The sequence below is a fragment of the Lepidothrix coronata genome, unplaced genomic scaffold (genome assembly GCF_001604755.1).
Source record: "Lepidothrix coronata isolate B3197 unplaced genomic scaffold, Lepidothrix_coronata-1.0 Scaffold68, whole genome shotgun sequence".
NCBI lineage: Eukaryota > Metazoa > Chordata > Aves > Passeriformes > Pipridae > Lepidothrix > Lepidothrix coronata.
The window spans coordinates 2170731-2192296 of record NW_016690248.1 but is presented as its reverse complement, the minus strand read 5'-3'; the positions used below and the strand labels follow the sequence as shown (position 1 = coordinate 2192296).

At 36.2% G+C, this 21566-nt stretch overlaps 1 protein-coding gene across 1 annotated transcript in view; it reads left to right on the top strand.

Annotated features, from left to right (window-relative positions):
• Window positions 1-21566, top strand: part of TMEM131 (transmembrane protein 131) — a 93657-nt gene that overhangs the window by 30795 nt on the left and 41296 nt on the right. The window contains exons 4-10 of the mRNA XM_017818448.1: window positions 6549-6617; window positions 15775-15898; window positions 16788-16904; window positions 17741-17863; window positions 18370-18450; window positions 20799-20949; window positions 21085-21141. Coding sequence (XP_017673937.1) covers window positions 6549-6617; window positions 15775-15898; window positions 16788-16904; window positions 17741-17863; window positions 18370-18450; window positions 20799-20949; window positions 21085-21141 — 722 coding nt within the window. The remainder of the gene's footprint in view (window positions 1-6548; window positions 6618-15774; window positions 15899-16787; window positions 16905-17740; window positions 17864-18369; window positions 18451-20798; window positions 20950-21084; window positions 21142-21566) is intronic.

The window sequence follows — 21566 nt, the reverse complement described above, 5'->3', positions numbered from 1 at the left end:
TACCACAGAGTAATTCTATGTAATTAGACTTTTTTTAATCATTTTACTAAAGTTACTTGTATTGAGAAAGCAGTGAGTTTGTTTGCCCACTTCAAAAGTTCTTGGTGTCCTTTTGAAGAAAAACTCGATTATGTTACTTTTGATGGATTCTTGTCCATACCCCTCTGTCTCATCATAGAATCCTTAAGATTGGAAAAGACCTCCAAGATCATCAAGTCCAAGCTTGACCCGAGTACCACTATGCCAACTAAACCACATCAGAGACTTCCACATCTACTCTTTTTTTGATGGTGACTTCACCTCTTCCCTGGAAAGCCTGTTCCAATGCTTAATCCCTCTTTCACTAAAGATTTTTTTCATAATATTCAACTTGAATCTCCCCTGGTGCAACATGAAGCCATATCCCCCTCGTTCTTTCACTGGTTGCCTGGGAGAAGAGGCCTACCCCCACCTTGCTGCAATCTCCTTTCTGGTTGATATAGAGAGTGATAAACTCACCCCTGAGTCTCTCTTCTCCAGACTGAACAACCCATGTCCCATCCTCTTCCATCCCAAAGACATAATCTATTATCAAAGAACTTGGCATGTATCATATCCAAGAAGGAAAATAAGTGGCCTCTTTTTTTCCCTGTTCCCTAATTTTTCTCTAATCATCAGATATTCTTGTTTATTAATGAGTGCATTGAACAGTAATAATGAAACTTGTTTCTTGTACAATAGCATTAAACAAATTGTCACAGTGTACTTTCAGTAAATACAGCTATGTTTTGTCCATGAGACTGTTTCCCGTTCCTTCTCAGGAAATCAAGTAAAAGAACTATTCTTTTTTTTCATTTTGTATTGATTCTTATTTTGTTATGTGTATAGTTGCTTAAATGTGGGCTTAAGTTCCTTCTTTTTGCAAGTTTTGAAAAGTCTCTAACATCTCCATCTGTGGACAGGAACATAAACAACTGTAGCTATGTGCTGCAGTATGTCAGTCAGATTGCAGGTATGAGAACATGAATTCATAGGAATGGCAATTGAACTTAAGATAACCGTGATTAGTGTATTTTGTCTTGGATAGAGCAATACTTTATGTAGATACTTTAAAAATGAAATAGTATCTTGTTTAAATCATCAAGTCTCAATGGCAGAGAGTGCATATATTGGCGTCTAGTGCAATATGTGCGATATTTTTGTCTCCCAGAAAAGAACTGAATTTGGTAGTTCTTGAATTTGAGGCCATGGATTAGATTTGCCTCCAGGATATTTTATTTTAATTTCTCAACTAAGAAGATTGCTTTCTGTGTTGGAAATTTCAGTGTTCTAGAATGTGTTCTATTAAAACACTGGTTTAGATATTTGAAAAATCTCCAGGTCTGCCAGGAAAGTAGTCCATTCCACTTCAGAGTACTGGTCTATTTGGGGTTCAGTCACAATGTGATAAATGATCTGCATTGGAAGCTCTTCTGTGCTGTGTTACATAGTAAATACATAATTTGCTGTCTGTCTGTTAGTGGTTTTGCATGAACCTTTCCTTTATGCATTTTTCTAGGTGACTTTTTTTGATGTCATTGCTAAAACCAGCACTTCTCTAGATGACCTCTCTTTCTTTGTCCTTAATACAGATTATAGTGTCTTTTTCTTGATATAGCTTGCAGATGTTTCTTTCCTATTTAGACAGTTTATTCAGTTCTTTGATCTGCTTTTTTAGCACTAATTGGAAGGAGGGGAATGAACTAGCAGTGCAATTTTTGTTCTTGCCCATGGTCAGGTTACAGTGCATCTATTCAAGCTTCTCCCTGTTCTTTTCCCGCCCTTTTCCCAGACAGCCCCCCCTCAGGAATTGTTAGCTTGAAGTTTAGTGCCTGATATCATGAGTATGTTTTCCTGATACAAGATTAATGTTGGCATAACTGAGCCATCACTGTCTGGGTAGTTATGGAAAAAAATTGTTGCTAGTCTTCATTCGTGTGCATTTGCAGCATTGGCTGCTGTTAGATACTGAAGTGGTCAATTGTTTGATGGGAGTCCAGTGTCTCACTGAGCCGGTAATTAATACCCCATTTTTAAAATAATTTTAACTATAAAATTCAAAATCCATTTTCTGATATATGCAGCTCAGCCTTATTTTTTAATATTAACACGTTGTGGCTGCATTCAGGTTACTTACAGAACATTTTTAGCTAAGAGTCCTTGCGGTTGCTCTTTCGAAGATATTCTGGCACAAAAAGCACCCATTGTGAGGTATTTGCCTATTATTCATTTTAAAAGGTCAAATTGTTATTTTTAAAAAACACTTTTATTTGATTTCATGGTAATAGAAATAAAGTATCAGCTTTTTAAGAGATTGTGTTGCTAAATAAAATCATAAGATCTCTTTCTGTTTCATGGTTTAATGCTGCTGTCTATATTCCTTCACAATTTATGGCACAGGAGAGGAAATAAAACCCTTTAAACAACTGGTAAAGTAATGTGGGAACATTATATGTAGAATATGCTGAGATTTGAATTTTCTACAGTAGCAATTAAAGATGTTACAGATAAGATTCCACAGAGCACAGACCTCCTCCAGAAAATCCCAGAACAGCTAGAAAGGTAATGTGAGGATACAGAGCAACAGTTGCTGCCCAACTTTGCAGAAATCTTTAAATACTGTATTTGGCAGCATTTTCTTGGTCTCCGAATGCAAAGATGTGCATGGGTTATCTAAAATTATCAGTGTCTAGTACTCTGTGATAAACAGCAAAGCGTTACAGAAGTGCTGCAGAATGTCCTTAGGACTGATTAATATTGTGATTCAGCAGAGATGGACATCCATATCACGCACAGTCTTTTCAGGCATTGTTTTTTACCGTTTTTATAACTCCATCTGTAACTAACCCTATTGAGACATGAAGCTGCACTTCAGTGAATTGCATCTGATAGTAGATTGCTTCTGGGTAATAGCAATACTGTAGTTGGTAGTTGAGGTGAATGCCCACTCACTTGGATGACAGCATGGATGGAACAGTGAGGATAATGATTGTTTTGGGAACTGTGTGTAGTTCACTCGCAAGTCTCATTCTTAAAATCAAAATTCTTGCAGAAGGAAAAAGGTGTTGAGACCATTTAAGTTCTAGGTTCAGATGACTCCTGGCTAGTTCTTAGTCTACTGCAGCTTGTTCGCAGATACCAGTACTCCTCTCTTCCACATGTATCTTTTCCTTTTCATGTTGTTGTCCTTGTCGCAGCAGGTATCAACTGGTAAGTGTTGACACAGTGTAGAAGAAGACAGTCTGTTCTTTCAAAAGCACCATTTCTGCTTCGTTTCCTACGCAGGATTCTGTGAACATTGCACTCATTTTTTTTTCTATGAACCTTGATAACATTAAAAAAACCCCCAGATGTTCTTTACAATTTTGAGCTCAGTACTTCCTGTCAGGGTAGCTGCATGATTCTAGTCATATCATCTCTGAATCCCAGCAAAGCAGAAAACTAGGGTAGATATATCATTCTCCTCCTGGTAAGGGAGAGTTCATTGCACATGTAGACTGCTGTAGTAGATGGAAAGTAGCTGTAAGAAACCTAACAAAATATGAAATGCAGGCACACTATCTTCAATGCTGCTGATGCTTTTGAGAACGCACGCAGGATCACTCTTGAGAAGAAAAGGCAATGCAGAAAGAATCGTGCCTTGCAGAATATACCTCCTGAAGAGTCTTTCTGCTGTACCTTTTGCAACCGGACGTGTCTATCTCGTATTGGCCTTTTTAGCCACCAGCGTGCTTGCAACAAACGTGGGTAGTGCCCTTCCCAAATCTTCGTTCGCGAAGCCCAGCCATGATGTTGTCCTTGACTTCAAAAGTTAGAGAACTTCCAGGAGTAGGGAAGGAAAATGTTTAAATTGTGATATAAGACCGGGAGCCATAGTTCTACATGCATACAGTAGTAATTAACTGAACGTCATTATGCTGTAAAGTTGCCCTACCCATGGGTGTATCCTGCCTTCGGTGAGCAAGTGCCTAGCAGAGCAGACATTATCATCATTTTCTAGTCTGCTGCAAGTTGACTCATGTTGGGCCTTTCAGTATGCAAAGTTTGGGAATTCCAATATTGCTTGTTCCCATTTGAATCTTATTATAATTGTTACTTCTATTACAATAGTTGGCATTCATGATGATGTCGCTGCCTTAGCCGAACTTTAACCATTTAAACATTCTATGCTGTCTGACTGGCTGTCCAGGATAATATAGCTCTGTGGTCTGAGAAAACGTTGCCTAGGCTTTTCATGTATGTGGAGAATTGTGTATGGTCTGATTGTTCAAGTTAGGTCATGTTACTCTTGACAGTATTTTCAATGCATTTGAAATAAAGATATTAATTATTGCTTTTGTAAATATTGTAAATTTTTCTAATAACTTGTCCATAAAAGGAGTTTGTGTCCTTTTACCAATAATAACCAATAAAAAAGAGGTGCTGTCCGACCATTAAGAGTTTTCAATTTGGAAGAAATTGACAGAATTATTTTAAAAATCACTGTTGAAGAATGATTTCTGTTTAGTGTTATCTTGACAATGGAGGTATGTGAGCTTTTTATGTCCATTTTCATTTAAAAGCGCACTGTAAATGGTTTTTAAAATGGGGCCATAAACTTTGAAGTCATACTGTCCATTTGTTTTGTTCTTTCAAAACATCACTGCCTATATAATTTTCCAATTATATTCTTTTATGTCCAATGTCTTCGTAAACTTCATTTTGTTGTGTTTGTTCTGTGAAGTTAGATTTTAGCCTGAGAAGGCTAAACTATAGTTGTTTGGCAACTATAATGAGTCACAGCAGCACTTAATAGCAAGAATTGTAATTTTTTGTAGATCTGAACAGTTGTTCCTATTTATATCTTAAACCTTCACTTCTGTTATATTGTGATCTATATACACGTGGCATGTGTGCACACACACACACACACACATAGGGAACTGTATACTAAAGCTGACTGACTATGCCTGTTCTTGGCCTGAGAGTGTTTTACTTCTTTTGTGTGGATAAAGCTATTTTTAATGACTAATCTCTAAGTAGGATTAAAGATGATTCGACATGCAAATTTACAGACCTGTAAATTGATCAGTATGCATAGATTCAGTTGTGGAGTTAGAGTGTGTCATTGAGACATATTTTTATTTACAGAGCTTCTGACTTGTTACACTGTTGTTGTTGCCCAGATCTGCACTAAGAGAGGATACAGTTGTCATCCTCTATTCTTAAATTTTTACTCCTGTAAATAGCTTTCTTGTTGAAGTGGTTCTGAAGTATGGAAAGACATGCGAATTTGATCAATAATTCGTTTTCCTGGAATTTTTCTGTATGAAATTGGATTGATTGAGTTCAAGGCTTCAGCTTTCCTAAGGCGAGTCATATGTCCTTGCCCCTTCCATTTCCTGGCTGCTCCCTCTGTTGAGGCAGATCTAGGTGTTCTGCTGCCCTGAGTGGGTTTGTGGAGCATCTTTGCTTACCCAGGACAAGTGGCTGCAGCTCAATCTTTGGGCATTTGGGATTGATTCAAAGTCAAGGATTTGAAACAAGAATGCTATTTTAATATCATTAACATAAGCATTTGAAGAAAAAAGAAAGCTGTTGGTCTTGAGCCATTCAGGAGCCATTGACTTTGAGCTATTCTTTATCCTTTCCTGTTTATTTTTTTTACGTTTTTATCTCCTTATTTTGTTTTATTATATGAATACAATTTTTACTCAGCCCAAAATAAAGTGTTACAGAATTACAGAGATGCTTAATTGTGGTCACAATCACATCATCCTGAATAAAAAGAATGTTTCAGTCAATGAAACTGCTTTGTATTTTTGTCTTACAATTTCTGTTGTGGGTTATTGATTGTGCTCTGTATAACTGGAAAAATAAGTGGCAGTAGTTGCTTCCAGGTACTTTATCATCTTCCCTTCTGGATTGTTTGAGTGCTATTTAAGTTTTGGTCTTCATCTATTAGAAGTCTCCTGAAGAGTTCCCAGTGGGACGTTAGTATAGGTAAAGAACGTTTCCAGAGCAGTCTCATCATCTTCAGGATATTGCAAATTTTGAACAATATATATATGGGCTGTTTTCTCCTTTGTGGCCTCAGTACCATCTGATGGGTCTGAGATTGTTTATGTACTAATATAGATGTAGCTAGAGAAACTCATTAGGTGCACGTAAATTACTGCTAGACATTGGACAATGTCCAAAACATCTTTTATAGCAATGTTTGAACATTTCTGTGAAAGGTGATGTAAACCTATTTAGCTGTTTCACTTAGCCATCCTTATATAGAGGAAAAGTTTACACTCAATTAGATCTGTTTTAAAGGTATGTACTCTTATGTAATCTTCTTTGGAGACACCACATAATCATGTAAGTGGCTGGTAAAATTACAGTATTCTGACTGGATGAGTTTGTTTTGTTTGTTTCTTCTTTTGAATTAGTTACCCTATTAGTATTAATGAATGTTTTGCTAAGGAAGGGCTATTTGAAATGTGAAGGGAGCAAAAATGTATCAGTTAGTAGTATCTTTTACAGCATTTCAATTTTTCTTGCAGTGTATCCCTGTATCGGGGAAATTGCCGACCCCTCCGGTTTGAGCCACCAATGCTGGATTTCCATGAACAGTAAGTTGAAAAGGTCTTCTGATCTGTTTAGTTAGATAAATAAAAAATTTAAAAAAAAAATTTAAAAATCAAACCAAAAACAAACCCAGCTGGAGTGGGTGGGTGGGACCCCTAAACAAACAAACAAACAAAAAACCCCAGACAAGCAACAAGAGCATTTAAAGCAGATGGAGCTGGTGGAGAAGGTCGTATACATAATTTGCATTAATAGATTGTAAAAGTAATTGACCGACATGTTCCAGAAAGCTGGTGTACTCAGTTTTAAACATTGTATAGTGACTTGTCAGCTGCAGTGGTTTTGGTGGTGTGGGTACTTGTACTTACTTTTTAGGTACTTGTACAACTGCACTGTGGACCAGACAGTTTTAAGTCTAGAATTTATACTGAGGTGAGATTACCTTTCTGTGTGTAACCCACATCAGGGAGTATCTACTCTAGCACACCCATTTTACTATTGCTTTGGTGGCAAACAACGTGGCAGTGGATCTGCACTTATTAGAACAGAAATGTCAAGTTGTGAAAATACAACCTCAAGGAGAACAAACAGCCTCCAGGAACCTAGCTCTGTGCTCTGTACCTTGCAGTTGGTTGCTGTTTTTGTTCTGACTTCTCTAAAACATAAAGGAAGGAGGAAGAAAATTTAACAATTTCATCGGTGTACCTGTTTGTAATCAGTTTGTCTGAGAAGTATTTCAGTCTTAACTTTTCCTGACAGTAATTGGTTACTGTGTATAGGTAGCTACCACCCCTCTTAGCAGTCAAAATTGGTTCTGGAGTTGGTGTTCATGGATGCAGCCTCTGTGCATGATTGATACTTTGATCAATGTAAACTGCAGTGAGGGCATTTCAAATATTTTGTTAACAGTTCAGCCTGGAAGAATGAAAACAGCCCAGATATGCCTTGAACACAGCATTGCTTCCCCCATACTCAGCCAGTGCAGCTGCTGGATGAAAGGCTGCTTTATTTACAGATAAGCCACAGATTATTAATAAAAATATACTACCCTTTTTCTGTCGGAAAGACTGTTGTATGGTGTGACTACAGAGATGTGCAGGGAAGCTCCTGTGTATTGACGTGTTCTATACTCCTGTCTTTCTGAAAGAAGAGAAGCTGTAACTTTGTTTGCACGGAGTAGCTTTTCAGAAATAACCTCTATAGAAAAAAACCCAATCCAATATAATGTCACTAAATAACAAAGCTATTATGAAAATGCCTCATTTTGCAGAATTTATTTGTGCTCAGTCTAACAAAATTGTAATCCTACTTCGGATTAAAGACAGAATAAGTCACTCTGTCCCCTCATCCTTTTTCTTTCATAATTTCTTCTAGCTCTTGATGTTGTGTATTTTTGTTGGTTTTTTCTAATGTCGGTAACTGGTCCTAGGTAAGAGGATATTGAGTTTCTAAATTGAATAGCAAATGGCCTTGTGGTAAACCCTGTTCTGCTATAACAAAATGAGATTATGGTTAACAAATCACACTGGTGACTGCAGTACAAATTCAAACTTGTAGAGCAGTGTGCTTTTTGTTAGTTACCGTAAACTTACCTACTGATTTGGTTTTAAATTATTTTCTCTTCAAAATGGTAGAACTTTCTAGTTCATAGTAAATCCAGAATTTGATATTTGAAATGTATTTTTTGCACTTTTTTCTACTATGAATAGTGTGATGTGCTCTGAAATACCTTGCATTTAAGGGTTATCTAGAGTTTGCATGCTTATCTGAAAAAAGCTACATATGCTTCTTTACTTTGTGGATTTCTAAAGACCATTTTTTCCCCCTTGCTAAAAGTAGATCCAAGACAGTATCATAAATACTTTAAGTTGTTGTTCATTATATTTTGGCTTTTTATGTAAGTTGTTCGTGGTCAGAGCTAAAAGCACTGAACAAATAATGTCCGTCTAGTACAGTGTTAAAGTAGCAACAAATCTCTTACTTGGGAATGGCTCTGTACAGTAAATGCAGAACTGCACTGTAAATTAAAATAGGAAACCTCTATGTTAGATCTTGATTCATTATGTGTTCTATTTTTTTTAACAACATATGATAATTAATTTATCTATTGTCATTTAGATCATAGTCTCAGGCAGAAACCCTCTTCTGCTTTATTAAAACTTCACTAAGATGTCAAAGGCAGTTTTAGAAAAGGTTTAGAGATGGAGGCCCAAAGTTCAATTTAAAATCTGTGAGCCAGCTCTACGAAATCCTGAGTAACTCAGCCTTATGATGAGAAAAAACTGCAGGTGCCAAGTACCTTGGAAGTCAAATAATGCATATTTAAGCTTTTGAGGTTTTCTGCCTTCTAAAACAGACAGGGGTTTCACATTCAAATTCTGACTTTTCTGTCTTTGTTATTCATGAATTTTAGGAAAGGCATAAAATGCATATTTAGTTTCTGAATAAGTACTATACCTAAATGGTGTTTTGTTAGTAGGTAGCATGTAGCACTTAATGTTGCAAACTTGTTCAAAGTTCGCGTTTGTGCTGAGCTATCAACACGTATCGTGCCCAAGCTAAAGACAGTTTTAATATTTAATTTCAGTTGGAAGCTAAGTCATTCTTCCTGTGACATTTTTGGTCTGCTGAGAGTGTGTGGGTTTAATCAGATGTCTCAAAAACGTGCCAATTTGAGCAGGAATAATATTTAATAAAAGTTACTTTATCTAGAGATCTCAGAAAATCAAAATCTGTATTAACTTGATAAATAGGTGCTGTAGACACACTTCCTATGTTCCCCTGGAGATGAGATTACAATGGTCTTGTACTTCTGGTTTATTAACAGTTGGGGGGTTTTAATGCTATTTTAATATGAAACAAACACTGCCATATTCTACTACTTTGAAGGCAGTCCAGGTAATCTCACATTTATCAAAGGAAATGTATGCTGTAAGTTAGGATATGCAAATCTTTAGCTCACTTGAAGAAATCCCATATGTTTTCTGTATATATTAAGCCTCTGGGAATGGGATAGAACTGTGGCAGGTTATCCCATATCACTGTGCCAAGGGACTGCTTGGACTACTTGTGGAATACTCATTTGGTTATTTAATGTGTAAACCTCTTACTTGTGTTTCTAAAGCAACACCAGTCTTTTTCTGGAGCAAATTCTGCAACATCTTGGATATTTGAGATTCAGGGCTTTAAAGAAAATGAGCAATAACCCCTCCACCTAAAACCAGCTCCACAACTAGTTGACTTCATTCTTACCTGCATTCTGTTGCTTGTATTCTCTGTTTTTAAACTGTTACTCTCCTCTGTTGTCAAATGGAAATGGAATAACTGAGGTGTTCTAATGTACAAACAGCAACCATAATTTCATCTTCCATAGCTTTGGGACTTGGTTGCTCAGAGGCTATTTTGGAAGAACAATTATTACCTATATGGGTTTCTGTGTTTAAGATTGGTCTTCGTATTAGAGGTCCTGCAGGTGGCTCATGTGAATGAAGGTTGTTGCAGAGGAGTTTATATTCAGTTCTTGCACCTGCTTTGTAGGTGAACGTGGATATTCACAGATCTTGATACATTGCCTTAATCTTTATTAATTCAAATCTGACTGTATAAAAAGTAAACTTTAAGTTCTTCACAACTAAGCTTTTTGGTAGAAGCAGTTTTTGATAATGGAGCACTTAGGTACTTTGGGTACTTTTAGAACATTGACACAATATAAGGAAGAACTGCTTACCATCAAAATTTTAAAACATGGCATTATTTTAAAGATGAAGTTGACATCTTACCCCTGTTTTATATAAATGATTGCTACTGTATGAAACCATACTTTTGGCAACAGTAATATTTTAATCTTTGATGAACATATGCTTCTATGGTGAATGGAGGTTCTTGCTTCACTCAATTTGAGCCATGTCTCATTCTCAGACAAAATTTTCTCATTGGTAGGACAGTATTCTGAAATTCTGTCTTTCAGTTTTCTTTTGATAAGCAATCTTATTGCATTTCCTTTGAAGTGTTTTCATTAGGGGATTTTTGTAATGGTTTTGTGTTTCTTGTTTGTGAGCTGTAGTATTTAGCAGGATATTCTATGAAAGATTTTACTGGCCTTGAAAGCAATTACTTGGCAATGTTCAATATTTGAGAGCTTCTTCCAGGTCTGGAGACCTTATGTTACTTTAGGTAACATAAGGGACATATTTTACTCCTGTAGCTTTAAGGACAGGATAGTGTCAGAATAGGTAAAGATCTGGAGAATACAGCTGTGCTGAATCTGTCTTAATATGTCTCCCTTTGAATCTAGACTGCACTGCTTTCAGTTATACTTCTAATTGCATCAACCAAAACCAAGAAAACCAAGGCAAAGGGGCATTTAAAAAGTAAAGGCATATAGTGAATGTGTTATATTGCAGTGAAAACTAGTTTTCACCCTTGTAAGGCTTTCCTGCTGTAAAAACGTATGGGAGGAGTAGCATGGTAAGAGAACGGGGAATGATATTGTTAACAGTTTAACTATTTGAAGTTTTCCTGAGCTATAGAAGAAATGTTTGTATATACTAGATATGGTAGATATAAATATTCTTAAAATCATGGAAGTTACTTTAACATAAGGTTAGTATAAGTTTAGCAAATTAGTCTGTTTTCTTCAAGAACTCTAATCTCTTAGCAGTAAATAGTGGATACTTATAGCAGCTAGAGAGTTTACTCAAATCACTGGTTTTCTTACAGTTTAAACAAATATATTTACAACTGGTGAAAGGACCTATAAGTTATGTATAATGTAGAGCCAAATGTTTACAGAGTACATTTGATATGCTTGTAATGTGTGAGAGCTTGAGATTGTTGGAATTTTAAAGAAATGTTGCAAAATGAGACTTTCATTTCCCTTGGATTTTTTTAAACGCGAGAAAGTGCTGACAGTGTATTGACATTTTGTCCAGATCTACTGCAGGTTTTGGTTGCATATCATGCTAGAGTGCAAAATGCTGCCAAAACAAAAAAGAGTTAGATTACACCTAGATTACACCTTTAGGTTAATTCTGACCACACTTGGTGACATGGTTGGATAAAATCTTCTTGCTGGCGTTTTATATATGGGGGTTTGCTAACTGTTTGGAAAAGGTATGATTTTGTTATATGGAATCTAAATTGGATTCCTAACATAAAATGGGGCATTTGCTCCGTTTAGTATGTTACGTGGACACCAACTTTTGGTCAAGTATACTATAATAGAGCTTTCTCTCTTTGTTAAAAGGCAGTAAAATTGGGAAGCTAAGAAACAAGTAATTTGTAGGCTAGTACATGTGTAAACCCAAACCCCTTCTGTTTTCTTTGCTTTTCTGAGTTGGAGATGCGTTTGCTTTCTCCAACATATGTGCTCCAGTTACTGACTTCAGTTAAAGAAGCCACTTGCCTGTGTCACTCAACCAGCAATGCATACGGTTTCATGTGAAACAGGAAGAATGCTCTAGTCACTAATTCTCTGGTTTTGTACATCGTGCAGTCTTCCTTTGTGTAAGGAACCACTATTTTCTTCAGAATGGGCACAAAAGGCATTCCCTTTCAGTCTCTAGATGTAACCTTGTACAACCAGCTCATTTTGTTTCTTTTAATTAAAAGTAGGTGGATACATTACAAGTCAACACCCAAGTTCTTACTGTTGAAGCTTGCTCACTCTGATCTTCTGACTGGAGAACTGTCTTCATTGGTTAAGGAAGTTCCCAAGCCACATATATTTAGAGGCTAGGAGAGTGTTCTGGGCACCTGACTTTATATGCTTTTCACATGACACTTTTGCCTTCTAGGCATCTATGCTGTTCACCCCTGTCTGATAGGACACTGTATGACAGGATACTGATTTAACCTATGATTTAACCCACTTCTGATATGTTGGGCAACAGCCAGTCTTACATATGTTTCCACAATGGCCAAAGATGCTAAATGAAAAAAATTCTTGGGGGAAAACATATGTAAAACTCTCAAATTCATTAGGAATTTACCGGAATTGAATCTTGAGTATGTTTACGTATATTCCCAGCATTTCAAAATATAACTGTGAAGCTTTTGATTGACTTCAGTTTTCTCTCCAGTCTCATTACAAAGAATAGGAGATGAAACAGGAAGAATGTATCTGCTGAATTTATATCCTTTTACTTTTCAGTAATAGATTTGTATCATAAATCAAGTGAGCATTTTACAGAGGTGCTTAAACCATGTACAGTAAGAAAAAATTAATTGCTCTTTTAAAAAGGCATTTTCTCAATCCATATTTGCTTCACACTGAGTAGCTAGATATTTTTGCAAGTCAGCTTTGAGCCAATAACTGAAGGACTCATCTCCCCAAAATTTGCAACAGCTGATTTCCATTGTTAAAAGAATCTACCTCTTGATCCCTGGAGTAGCAGTTAATTCCATTACAAGGGCATGCTTACTGTAACTGCAGATACCAACTCAGACTTCAAAAAGAGTTGCAGCAGTAAAGAACCAGAACATAGGCATCTTGACTCATTTGAACAGGCACCTCCCCCTTGTTAATTACCATCATCTCATCTAGGTTGTGGTATCAGGTTTTTTATCAGTGTAGGTGGACCTAGCATTATGCAGGGACAGAGGATCAGGAGCAAAATCTTACATGCCTTGACAGTTCATATTTGCCTGAAGATGTGTGTCTGTACCAGCTTCTCACAATGAAAAGTACTTGCTGTGAACGCTCCAGGAAATTCTGCTGTGAAATTTGGCATCAGGTAACACTGTACTTGTGCAGATCATTGTGGTCTGATAATCTGCAGCTTGGAGAGCATCCCTGATGAGATTATTGCTTTGAATGTATGTTCATTAAGGGTGTCTGGTGTCCACTGCTCTACCTGGATTTTACCATGTCTGGTAACAGAAAAACAGGTGAGGTTTATGAAGTCCTATTTCTGTAGATTTGGCTAACATCAAACTTAAAGAAATAGGGGAAGCTGTATCTCAGCCAAATGTAGTACTGGACTCATTGTTTCAAAATCAGAATGATCAGCAAAACAGTAAAATAAAACACAGTCCTAACAACAGAATTCCTTTTAAGTTCCTTCTCCCTTTATCACTTATAATTAATACCATGGTAGTTTAGTCTGGAATATGAAGTTAGTGAGCTGTGGTGTTAGTCATGGCTGTTTGTTTTCATAAATTTATCCTCTCAAATAGGCTGTCTTATAGTCCCTTCTCTTCAGAACTAGAAAAGCATGAAGGCCTTAAAAGATTGTTAATATTTGGAATATTTCCTAGATAATGAGTTTTACTTCCTTTCTGACAGGAACATACTCGTGCTTCAGTATTGCCAGTTCATTCAACATCATTTTCTTAGCTTTGTGGTGTTTCACACATGATGCATCATAAAAAGTGTCACTGAAGTCAACCCTGATTTTAGGTTTTCAGTATATAGCTGGTTTTCTGTAGAGACCACAGGTGATATAGTAATCATGTCATTTGCTCACAGTGCTTAAAATCTACCTCATCTCTCACTTACTGCTGTTGTGGTTTTAAGGAACTGTTCTGCTTGATTCTTGTTTTCAGCTCTTAGCTCCTCTTATGAAGCTTGGAGTGTTTTGTAATAGAGGAGAAGGATGATTTCCCCTTCTTGAGGAGCTGCTGAACATGCTGTGGGAAAGAGAAGTATCCAGAAACTGCACTGTGGCAAGCAGAAGAGTTGCACCAAGATGTTGGGAGCACGTATTCCACTAAGGAGAAGCAGAAATTGCAATGAGAGCTAGGGAACAGACAGTTGATCCTCAGGAGAGACTCAAAGAGCTTTCTTCAGTGTTAGGAGAGGTTGACTATTTTATTTCTTCCCTTTTATTTTTACTTTGATGTTAGTAAAATCAGAGAGTACTTTAAGGCTTGACCACTTTGTCTAAACAAGGAATTTGCTGCAAAAGTGCTGACTGTTATACAAGCTTGCTTATGCCTTTCATAGTTACCAAGCAGATAAAATCCTCAAGGCTGTCTGTACTGATGTCAGTGAAGGAGTGTTTGAAGCAGTGGGTTCAGAATTCAGGGAGTGCTGGGTAGTTCCCTATCAGCAGACACTTTTTTCTGGTGTGGTTTTGCGTGTGTTTGGTGTTGTAGTGGTGAGTAGCAAAGAAATTTACAGTAGTAGAGTGCAGATATATTTTTCTGTTAATGAAGATGCTGTTTATTGATGGTTAGTAATTGTGTCTTTGAATTAATAGCATAGTCTTTAGCATCTGTCTCTTTAGCCCATGTTTCATAAGTAGGAGGTTCTGTCATCACAAACACTTTGTAAATTGTAGTGTAGTTTGATTATTGTTACTAAATTCTCCATTCAATGGAGCCTTTGATTTACAGCAAACTTCGTGTGTTGGGACATACTTCACACCCCCCTCCAGGTTGAAAAACTGTGAATGCAATAGCACTTACTAATTTGGCCTTTTAAAGTGAATTGAGGAGGGTAGAACAGCTGCCTGTTGCTGGTCATCATCACTTCAGGTACTACAGGTAGTAATTCTTACCAATTGTTTTGCTGTCCTTGCAATGTTTGGAGCAAGTGACGTGGGAGAGAGTGCTACATGGAGTACATGTAGCTACATGGAGTACATGTAGCCTGAAAGTTGAGTTAACTATTTTAAATTCCAGAATTCAAAATTGAGCAATTTGTAATCTGCGTCTTGATTAGTACTTTGGTGCTGATTCTTAACATGTATGTTAAAAGGCATGAAAAAAATTCTGAAAAGACAATAAAGTTTGAAAAATAGTTGGTGAAACTGGAGCATCTATTGTCACCTCAGCTGTTGTAAGCAAAACCAAGCCCAAATCTTGTGTCAAATAAATTGTTAGAATGTTTTGTTTAGGGTGTATTCTGTTTATTTTAAGTTGCTGTGTACACCCTGTCTTAAGGTAGTTATTTAGGGATTCTAGCATGGAATAGAAAACTTGACCTATTCTGATTCTGAAGTAAAAACCTGGCAATAGAATTTCATGAGGATGATGCAACTTTAGGTAAGCCTTCAGGAAAAGTAAGCAATAAAATAATGGAAAAGAAAGTAATTAGTCTAAGTATAATTTACACATTACTTAAAAAAAAGCATTAAATACAAAGTTCTATTGTCAGTATGCATCACTGTTATGCTCCTTTCTGGTTAATGGAAAAAAGCCCAATGCTCTATTGTATAGATTTCTGATGCTTCAAAAATATTTTCTGTGTTTTGACAGGCCAGTTGGAATGCCAAAAATGGAAAAAGTTTACCTACATAACCCTAGCTCAGAAGAAACAATTACATTAGTATCAATATCTGCTACAACATCACATTTTCATGCATCGTTTTTCCAAAATAGGGTAAGTTATTTTGCTTTCTCAAAATGAACTTTTCTTTCCCCTCTGCAGTCTAAATGAGAGCTTCTTTAAAGAGCAACTTGCTGCAATAATGGCATACCTAAAAGTATTAAGGTATTGCAGTTCTTGGTCTCAGAGCAAATTTGAACTGAGCACAGAAACACTGGGACTTCTGACTGTGTTGGAAATGTATATTGTAATTGAAGGTTTAACAGCAGATCTCTTTGCTGCTGAAGTGACTCCATTGCCTTAGAGCACTTACAGGAACAAACTGTTCTTATAATTTTTCTGAAAATTCTAAGTCATGTGAAGTAGTGTTAGTGTGAAGTAGTCACTCCAGTGCGCTAACAGCTGTAAGTAATCATGTTACAGGAACTTACATGTTCAAGAGCGTGGTGTCAGCAGGGTTAACTCTTAACCACCTTGTTGTCAGATATAGTCTTCTAGTTTCAGTTTTGTCTGCAGGGCCTGTGGCTTAGCAGGGGCCATATAAACATTAAAACCTTCAGAAAACCTGTCCATAAACAACCTTTCTCATTTATGGAAGTCTTGAAGTAATTGCTTTTCTCCAGTGATCTGTGAACTGTCAGACTAAAATATTTCTGGGATAAGCTGAACTCAGAATTTAACATAAAAATTCAATTAAATACGATCCTGCACTAGATAATAGTTGTAAACTATTGGTATTTTTATTATTTTTTTACGCATTTTATTTGTCTGAAACTTCTACTCCTTTTTTCTAAATCTGCAGTAGACTGTCTAACTTCGGTATTTCTATAAAGAACATAAGAGATCTTCTGTAGCACAAAAACCATTGTTCATCTGTGTAGTGTAATGTCTTCAGTAAACAGTTTTGCTTATCCCTCTGCTTGCTTGCTTTTATTTTTTCCAGAAAATTCTTCCAGGAGGGAATACATCCTTTGATGTAGTTTTCCTCGCAAGAGTAGTGGGAAATGTAGAGAACACTTTATTTATTAACACTTCTAATCATGGGGTATTTACTTATCAGGTAAGAGAATTACACTGTTTCAGAAAAAGTTGTGTGAATCAAAGCAGTATCTATTATGGGACACTTAACCATCCAAGGATATTTGCACAATAATGATGAGTTGTTGGTTTGGTTTTTTTTTTCCATCAACCCAGTTGAAGAAATTTCCATCCCTGCTGCCTGTTGTAAAACAAAAGTACACCACTGTAAATATCGTAGGGCAGTACTGTAAGCCAGATTGACGAAATTATGTAGGATTTAAAACCCTCCCAACACCTTTTTTGTGTTATTTTTGTGGCTTATTGTACTGATCTGGCTCATTCTGTAGCTCTGTATTCATCTGCTCCTGTGACAAGACACTGCTATTCATTAGGCTGGCAAAAAGTCACTTGCATTACTCACTTGAGATTCAGAAAGATAACCAGACAGATGAGAGAGAATGAAAAATGAAAAAAAAAATAAAAAAAATACTCTTGTTGAAAGAATATGACTCTTACCATGACAACATTTTGCAAACAACAACAGAAACGCTTCCCGTATGGATAGTTTCATAACGGTATGATTAAAGGAACATTTCACATCTCTTTAACCTATGGCTGGTATTTAGTGTTTCAGAATGTCAGAAAAAAGGTGGTATTTTGACTTCCTGTTTTCTCAATATGTCAGTGTAAGTAACTAGTAGCTATGAGAAATGGCCTTCAGCTGTAAATGATAATGGTTTAAAATATTTGATTAGAATTATACTATAAGATTAATCAAAAGAGTACATGGTGGATTACTAAAACTGGTGAGCATATTTTAGGCTCTGCAACAGTTACATACAGCTGCTTAAGCTTGTGTTTCTTTTTCTGAACCAGGTGTTTGGCATTGGAGTTCCGAACCCTTATCGATTGCGCCCATTTATTGGGGCACGAGTTCCTGTAAATAGCAGTTTTTCTCCTATAATAAATATACATAACCCCCACAGTGAACCTTTGCAGGTGAGCCTAAGAGGAAAATCATTAAATGCTCATTTATGATATTAAACTGAAATTTTTAATTTGAAACTTCTTAAAATTCTATTTGAATTTTAAAGCTCTTTGAGGTCAAGTCTTTCATATTGTGTGAAGTTTTTTCTGTTCAAATGCAAGTCAGTTCTAGAAATTGTAGATTATAATCACAGATCTCTTAATTTGCTAATTGAGGTTTTACAGTAAAATTTCAATTTTTAACATGGCTATAATTACGGCAAAATAAAGATTTGAACTGGTAATTAAGAGTATTGAAACTTCACTGGTAATTAGGAAGAACACTGAAGCAAACAAAGTTAAATAGATCTTGTGCTTTTAATTTGGTGATTCCTTTTAGCTTCCTTTTGCCTATTTTTATAAGATACTCCAGTAGTCAAATAGTCACTAAGCTATGCCATTGCACGTGATAATACCTGATAACTAGAACAGGATCCCTTTAAAGCTGAGTGCTAATGATTTTCTGTTATCCACCTCAGGTGGTAGAAATGTATTCCAGTGGAGGTGATCTCCATTTAGAGCTTCCAACAGGTCAGCAGGGAGGTACAAGGAAGCTATGGGTGAGTAGCCATGTCTTGCAGCACTCATTGTACTTGCTTGGGGAGGTTTTATTTTGATGAGTTCAGGCTTTGGGGGTTTTTTACTAACTTAATTTCTTGTTTTGTGATCATTAAAATATCCCATAAAAATGGAAAAAATAATGGTCTGTTACTGTAATGGGAGTAGGAATCAAATGAAATGTTTAATTACAGTAAGCCATATGTATTGAGCTGTGCTTTTTTGAAATGCAAAGAACAAAACGATTCCCAGTAGAATAAAGTACACCTACCTGAGCTTTCAGGACAGTGTCCCAGAGGCCTGTGAGCTGGATCTAACCCACAGAAAAAAAATACGTATTTTGTTTGATTTACTGGTTACGGGGGTTTTGTGTTGGCTTTTTTGTTGTTAGTGGTGTTTTTTAACTCAGAAAGTCCTTCTTGCAAATTACTGTGAATGCACAGATAGGTTGAAAATGCAGCTGAACAAACTTAGGGAAGAAAGTCCTATTAAGGACTACTACATAAAAGAGCAGCTTGTCTAGCTGCAGTAAATCCCTAGATCATGAGTCGAGAGTGGCTGGAAACTGTTCTAGAAAATATTCCTACATGCATGCCCTGCAGTTACTCTTTGCTCTCTGGTGCTAGAGACAAGGTAGTGGGTTGAACAGACTCATGGTCTGGCCCGTTAAGTCTGTTTTGTTGCGTTCTTCACTTCATATAGTTTTGAAGCAACACCTGATATCTTTAAGTGAAATAAAATTTAGAAGCATCCTGATGGTAAAGTTTTGGCGTTATGCTATGTATTACACTGTTGGTAATGTCCAGCTGTCATATGACAGTTTAACTCGTTGTAAGAGTAAAGCCAGGATATTGCCAAGTGAGCTATGAAGGACAGTCACAATACTTAATTCTTTTTTCTGGAGAAAGTCCATTAGAATGGCAGTGTTTTAGTGTTAGATACAAAAATTGCAAGTAAGTATTAACACATCACAAGCATTTTAAAAAATACAGTGGAAAGAGATGCTGAGGGTTAGATGTAAACATGAAAATGGATTTTAAAAGATGAAGGTCCTAATGTCTTGACACTGTTTTAGTCAAATTGTATTGCTTGTAAAGATAGCCCCTTCCTTGTTGTCAAAAGAACTCAAGAGGAATGTTTTTCAGAGCATGTAGCTTTTCAGCTTCTCTGGGCCAGGTTACCAGTTAAAGCACTGGTGACTGGCATGTGAAAGCTTTCAGTGTCTTGCAGACTAATCCTCTTGTTTCCCTTATCAGCCATTGGTATTTCAAAACAATAAGGCAAATAGAAATCAAACCAGTAAGAGGAAACAACCAGATACATCATTGTATTGGCTATGTCAAGAGCTTCACTGCAGTTAGAAAAAGCTGCAAAGTAGAAGAAATTATTTGAAATATGATGATGATACTTTGACATATGGATTTACATAATTGTCTAAAATTATTCTGATACCAAATGCTCGGATGATTGGATGAAGTATAAAACGATTACTTCCTGTCCAATTTCCTTCCTCAAAAACATGAAATAAGCTGCCAACTGAAACAATACCAATCATTGCAAGGACTGCTCATCCAAAATTTCTGCTTTCTGTTGTATTTATTTGCACTTACTGTGGGAAGTTCCAAATTTCAAATCAAGCCTTTCATCCTCTGTTAAAAACAAAAGTCCCAATCCTCAGACCTTCTGTAAAGTGATTGGGAAGGCTGTCTGATGTTGGTATTTCAGTTATGGAACTGAAGTTAGTCTTGTGCTGCAGCTGTGTACACCAAATACAGAAAGAATGCAGATTGGAACTGATGGAATAGGCATGTACAGAAACTAAAATGCATTTTGACTTTTTGCTGTAAGTTACATGATGGCCCCACAAGCTTCTGGCTACTTGGAGTTCTGCACTATTTCAGTTTGTGTTTAGGACTGAAACTGTATGGCTTGTGGCTGCTTTGGAGAAAAAACAATTAGGATATGCAAACCCAATATTCAATATTACAGTACTCAACAACATTTTTATTAACAACTTTTGTTTATTGGTTGAATTCTGTTAATTTAGTCTAATGTCTTTTACCACAAATTAATACGTAAAACTTAGAATTGGGATGTGCAAGTTCTCTTGCATATACCTGTTTTTAATCAGTGTCATATTACAAGTTTACAACTATATTAACTTAATTTATAAATTAATTTAATTTATAAATTAAAGTGTAATTTTAATAATATGGAGTCTATCTCTTTCTGCTTTTGCAAGTTTTTCTCTTAATACAATTATACTCAATGCTTCTATTGTAATTATTTGGTATGACAGCTTTTTTTGTAATTACTGGACTCTCATAAATGTGCTTTGATTATTTATCAGGAAATACCTCCCTATGAAACAAAAGGAGTGATGAGAGCCAGCTTTTCTTCAAGGGAAGCAGATAATCATACAGCCTTTATTAGAATAAAAACAAATGCCTCAGACAACACAGAATTTATCATTCTCCCTGTTGAAGTAGAAGTTACAACAGGTTTGTAGAAGAGTGATTGTTTTCATTGATTTTGTTTTGTTTTGTGGATTTGGTTGGGGTTTTTTTTCAGTTATTCAAATTAATTAACTCTTAGTATAATAAGAAAATAGTAACTTTTATTGTTTTTCCTTAAAGCACCAGGAATCTATTCATCAACAGAAATGCTAGATTTTGGTACACTACGAACACAAGGTATAGTATTCTTCAGGTCTCTAAGTATTTATAAGGAGTAGGGTGGGAAGAGGAAAGCCCACTTATCTTTGTATTCTTCAGGGTTGCTTGTGGAATGATACTTCTTAAAAGACTGATAATAGCATGTTAGAACAGTGCACAGATATATTCGCCAGCAAATATACTTGAGATGTGTACAAGCGAACAGTAGTTTGCACATCTGGTTCTAGGTCTAGTAATAATATTAGTCTCACACAGTTGTACATTACTTAGTCTGAAAACCATTTCAGTTTACTTAGTTTGTGAACTTGTTTTGAAATACTGCCTTACATCTGCATAAGTTTTAATGTTTCCAGACACAGGGAATAGTGAAGGTGTGCAAACTTAATCAAATCTGTTATTTATGATAAGATTTTTTTTCAAGTACTACTTACACATTTGTGCTT